The following is a 6,000-nucleotide window of genomic DNA, read 5'->3' as shown; positions in this document are numbered from 1 at the left end:
CGCGGTCATTAAACTGTCCTGAGAGCTGTCGAGGAGACTTTACGGAGCTCCGTGTCACTGCGGCTCCTACGCTGAAGTCTCGTGCTGTGCACTCAGACGGGCGTTAGGGCCGATTCACCGGATATCAGCAGGATGTATGGAGGGAATGTAAGGCTGATGGAGTTCAGCTGACGGGTTCAGTTACAAATTAAATGCCTTCCTGTTTCGACCTCGTGAGAGATGATGAAGTTATTCTCTGAGTTGGTAGAAAGACAATGCATGACTCTGCTGCAGATCACAGTGTGTTCATTTGTTCCAGCCGTTCCTCATATATCATGCACAATAGCTGCTGTATGAGGCCCGTAATCATGAGCTAATTTGGATGAGCTACCTGAGGCAGGGGGAGGTGACGTACAGGTTCTGCTCTGCAGGGTTTTCAGAGCGACTGATCCAGCTGTGCAACATGATGGAGGTCAGATGATGAAGGAGTTTAAAGGTGCAGTGCGTGGTATTCGGCGGCATTTATAAGAACAGACTTGGTTGAAATGGAATATAATCAGGGTTCCCACGTGTCCTGGAAAACCTGGAAAACCTGGAAAACCTGGAACACCTGGAAAACAGTTGATCAGTTTTCCAGTCCTGGAAAACACCTGGGAAATGGGAGAAAAAGTCAAATGTCCTGGAAAATGATTCCAACATGAGTAAACTGTGATGAAGCAGGTATATTTTGAGTTTGAGTTGAGTTCAGAAACATTTGTGGCCATTTTTGTCATTCACTTCTCCTCTGATTATTATTTATTTATTTCAGTAAGGCAGCTTCCAGATTCCTTTACTGGCACTTTTGTTGTTTTTACTTAGCTAATTATATATTTGTTGAGAAAAGAGAGAGCTGAGATGAGAGTTGCCCATCATTAAAGTGCTGTACATCTGTGGTTGCATTATTCTATAATCAATTTGCCATCATTTTTAAGCATGTAAGAGATGATGACATAGATAGCCATAGACTGCACGTCTTTCAATGTAGACTTCAACTGAGAGGAACATATTAGACTATTTAGGAACTAAATTAGGAACTACATTTAGACTGTCATACCAGCTTCATCATCACTGAAAATGTCCTGGAAAATGATCTCTGGAAAAGAGTGGGAACCCTCATAATATTCATAAGTATGTTTAAATGAGTGTGTTTACACCTCAATATTAAATACTTAGAACAAGCCTTTCATATTCACATAGGAGCGAGTCCCCTTCCATGGAGGCCGCCATCTTGCACCGCCATGTTTCTACAGCAGCACAGAACGGACAAACTAGTCACATGCACATTTTTATTCTTATTGATCGGCTGTGCAAAAAGCACCGGTTGGAAGATGAAGAGGAAGAAGAGAGTGTTTGTCGTTTTTGATGATAAAAACTTGAATAGAGGATCATAGTTATCATGCATCACAGGAGCTTCTTGTCTACCGTCACTTCACTGACGGGAGGGGTTTCGATCTAGAATCTGACCGCTAGATATGGATAAACATTCCCACACACAAAGACCTAGACAGCCGGCGGCGGCTACTTGTTCTTAAATGTTTGATAACTTTTGAACCACTAATCCTATCAACAAGCTTTGAAAACTCAGTTACAGCGGACATTCTCAGCTTTCCGTTGATACCACATTTGTCTCATTCAGCATATTTAAAATCAATTCAGGAGAGTCTGGCGCCCCCAAAAAAATGGTCTAGGTCTTTATGTGTTAAAACCTTTGACACAAGAAGAAGTCAAAGTGGAGTTTTTGATCTCGTTCATCCACACAATCATTCATTTTCTGATGAGTTCTTGTGCCTGAACTTCTCCAAATAAACGTTTTACTGAAGCCATGTTTACAAGGGGAAAACATGAGGGTTGCTCTGACACAGTGTCTGTATTTAACGACAGGGATGAGAACATGTTTGAAACCGTCTGTGAAAAATCATACATGCTTTTGAATCGGTAAATATTACAGCAACTCAGTACATTTACTGAAGCAGTGCCACCCTTTAGACTTGTGTCAGACTCGACTGTTTCTTCTTGAACTTTGATTTTAGTGCATTTCTGCAGGAACTGCTGCTCTCATCATTCGACTAATGACAGATAGAACCTCACAGAAGCGCAGGGCGTGATTAAAATCACTCTCTTTTATCAGCTTTAATAAAACAACTCACATGTTGATGCATCTTTCCAATGTTTCCTTTTCTTCTCTTTATTCTTACGCCCCTACTTTTGATTTCATTCTTTCTTTACCTTCTTTTCATCCTTCCTTGCCAAAGACAACTCAAACCCCCCCAGATGAATTTGATTCAGAGGCAAAGATATCCTGACTTCAGTCCCAAACATGTTCCCTACATTTCCCATCATGCAGCTGGATATCACCCGTCATCAGACTCCTCCTGTAGTTACAGCTTCTATCTCAACGCTTACTAAAATAACCCTGATGTCATCTCTAGGACATCACCAGTGTTATTGACGGGTTCACGTGTTCAGTGTGACTTTAGCCTTGTTTCATATCTTCATTTCGTCACGCGTGACGTGTTTGGCTTTCATAAAGAGTCAGATCCCCTGCGGCATGTTTCCGTCGGCTCCGATGCTGCAACACTTTAAAGTACGTCAGCTGAAGCGATGAAACTGCAGAGAGCAAATCTAAGAATCATATCTCTGACATCACGACGATAAACGATCGTGTTCTGTTGATTAGTGATGGCATCCACAATTACCACCTCCTCTGGTTGCTCCTGAACGCAGCAGGAAGCCTTTCACTCCCCCCTTTCTTCCTCTTCCTCTCCCTCTCGAGGCTTGACCCGCTTTCTTGGCCTCCCTCGTCTCCCTCTCCTCCCCCTCTCTTCGTGCCGATGCAGAGGAACGAGGGGGAGAAAAGGAAAGGAGGGGCTGATTACCTCATTAACGGGGAAACGGGGGGGGGGGCTTTGTCAGAACATGGAGAAAGATGGTGGGAGGGAAATTATATTCAATACATTGGAATCATCAGGGGAGCAGAGGGGTGATGAAGAGGGGGTGATGAAGAGGGGGTGATGAAGAGGGGGGGCTAACCTTGACACAGATATCCTCTGCTGAAGTGGATTTACAGAAAAGACTGAATTTACAGAACAGAGATTAAAAACCACCAACAGCTGATTGGATGCGGGAGCCGAGTGTCTCCATCATCTGTTGTCAGGTAGATTTCTGTGCAGAGCGCTAACCATTGGTCTCTTCTTCTCTGCTCTCTCCTCATGCTCCGCTCTGATTGGACGGCTGCTTCCTGCTCCAAACATGCTGATCTGAAAACAGGTAAGAGCGTCTCATTTCTCATGTGTCTGTTGTTTTCAATGAGCATTGTTTGTGTTATTGATTATGAGGTGTTTGTGTGAGGGTGGTAGAGAGGGAAGAGGAGGATGAGGACCCTTTATTTCTACAGAGGACTAAAATAACATTCAGTACACAACATAAAACCGTGTTTCACTGCAGTGTTTATCATCACAATGACACACTTTTCAAGCTGCAGTTCAGTAGTTTGGTTTTTAGCATCATGTTTTTTTTGTCTTTGGATCTTGAAGTGACCAGATTCAGAGGAGGGGTCATCTTTAAGAGGTTGACAGGTCTTGCTTTGCTTTATCTCCCATTTTACTTTGGGTAAGCTGGTTTTTCTGAGCCCAGGTAGAATCAGACCCCGTGTGTTGAGGCTGTAGTCCCTGAGGCAGACAGTCCAGGTTCGGGTTCTAACCCTCGGCCCCTTTGCCTGCTCTGTATTCCCAGTATCCTGCTCAATCCACTGTCCTGTATTACAGCGGTTCCCAAAGTGTGGGTCCAGACCCCCTGGGGGGTCGCGTGATGTCTTAGAATGTTTTTTTTTCTTTGATTTAATCTAAAACTGCATATTTTACCCTTTAAAGCTGGGGTTGGTAGTCACGAAAAACTAGCATGAATTTGAATGTAGCATTTCCTCAGGACTCTGTCTAACCCCTCCGTCTAAAGCTAATTATCTGCAGACCGGCTAAATTAAGAACCTATCAGAGTCAGGTGGTTTGGGCATGTAAATGTTTGGGGTCACAGGCTGAAGAGTTTGGGAACCCCTGCTGTGATCTGAAAGAGTCTCAAAATATCAATGAAGACCAAATGTTTGAATTCTGCATCATCAGAAGTTTATTTTAAAAACAGCCGTTACTGTGACATGAACTGAAACAACATGATTTCATCCAAAAGTTGAGACATTCTTGGGTTTAAGGAATCCCCAAAAATCTAACATCAGATCCAGTCCCATCTTCCAGACAGGACTCAGTCTGATCTCATCTTAATCCACCATGAGCAGAGCACTTTGCAGCATTTAGCAAGTTACAGTGGCAAGGACAAACTTCCTTTAACAGGCAGAAACCTCCAGCAGGACCAGACTCATGTTAGACACACATCTGCTGAGACCGTGTTGGAGAGAGGGATAGAGGGAGATGAAGAGAGAGAGAGAGATGATAGTGGAGAGACGGATAGTAGTAGTTGTAGCAGCTGGAGTCTGACACGTCCACAGCAGCAGAGATCCAGAGGAACCTACGAGACAAGGGAGCTCAGGGACTCCAGAAAGGTCTAAGAAAAGAGAGAAGAGAGGGAGACCAGAAGAAAGAAAAAGAGGAGAATAAATGGTGAAGGAAGGAAAGAAGGAAATGAGAGGATAGAAAAAGGAGACGTAAAGGATGAAGAAACATGGAGAGAACAAAGACAGAAAGAAAGAAAGAAAGAATGAATGAATGAATGAAAGGAAAATGGAATGAGAGAAAGAAAGAAAGAAGAAAGGGAAGAAAGGAAAAATGAAAGAGAGAAGGAAGGAATGAAAGGAAAAAGGAATGAAAGAAAGAAGGAAAGGAGGAAAGAAAGAAAGAAGAACAGTCAAGAATAAGGAAAGAAGAAAAGAAAGGATGAATAACAGACCCCAAAAAGGAATCTACAGCAGAGATCCAGAGGAACCTACGAGACAAGGGAGCTCAGGGACTCCAGAAGGTCTAAGAAAAGAGAGAAGAGAGGGAGACCAGAAGAAAGAAAAAGAGGAGAATAAATGGTGAAGGAAAGAAAGAAGGAAAGGAGGTAATAGGAAAAGGAGACATAAAGGATGAAGAAACATGGAGAGAACAAAGAGAGAAAGAAAGAAAGAAAGAATGAACGAATGAAAGGAAAATGGAATGAGAGAAAGAAAGAAAGAAAGAAGAACAGTAAAGAATAAGGAAAGAAGTAAAGAAAGGATGAATAACAGACCCCAAAAAATGAATCTACAGCAGAGATCCAGAGGAACCTACGAGACAAGGGAGCTCAGGGCCTCCAGAAAGGTCTATGGTTAGTAACTTTGGACTGTAGTGGACTTTGACGTGAGAGGTAGAGTGTTCTATCGTGTTAGTTCAGTGCTTTGGTTCTTTTTGTCTTCTCTGACACACACTCAGAGGATAAGGCCTTGACTAGTCGTATAAACAATCCTCCAAACACACTGTTTCCTCTTAATTATGTCCGCTCCTGCTCACCGTACCTTCCCGCTCATTAACTGCAGAATAAATATATAAAGAAAGAAGAGAAACCTTGAGCCGCAGCTGCCCGGCCGACCCTTGTTTATTTCACATCAGATATTTCTTCAGTGATCTGTGACTGCGAGCGGTTTCACATGAGCAGCCTGCGATGTGTAATTCATAGTATGAAATCAATGTTCAGGCCCATTTCCATCTCTGTGATCTCATTAGCCTCAGTGAGCCGCTGACGACAGCGCCAACATCCCTCTGTCGGCGCGTCCTCGTACACATCAGACTCATCAGTGAACCAGCAGCAGCAGTTAATCAATGTTACAGGACGGCGGGGTGCTCTCCGCTCACATGATTGGTTTAAAAAGAGGAGGGAGGCATCATGTGACGGACAGCAAGGTGGGCAATTAGACATCCGAGGTGAGGATGGATCGATATGTTTTTGGTTCATGCGAAGCTGGGAAACAAAATGTTCCCTCTTCTTCTTCTTTGGGTGTAACGGGGAGAATGGAATTGA

At 43.4% G+C, this 6,000-nt stretch overlaps 1 protein-coding gene across 1 annotated transcript in view; it reads left to right on the top strand.

The window, feature by feature from the left end:
* The first annotated feature begins 3,227 nt into the window (after positions 1–3,227).
* Positions 3,228–6,000, top strand: part of LOC117810433 (serine/threonine-protein kinase BRSK2-like) — an 87,491-nt gene continuing 84,718 nt past the window's right edge. Inside the window, exon 1 of the mRNA XM_034680269.1 lies at positions 3,228–3,285. Coding sequence (XP_034536160.1) covers positions 3,228–3,285 — 58 coding nt within the window. The remainder of the gene's footprint in view (positions 3,286–6,000) is intronic.

Source organism: Notolabrus celidotus, chromosome 3 (assembly GCF_009762535.1).
Source record: "Notolabrus celidotus isolate fNotCel1 chromosome 3, fNotCel1.pri, whole genome shotgun sequence".
Lineage (NCBI taxonomy): Eukaryota > Metazoa > Chordata > Actinopteri > Labriformes > Labridae > Notolabrus > Notolabrus celidotus.
This window is presented reverse-complemented; position numbering and strand designations above follow the sequence as displayed.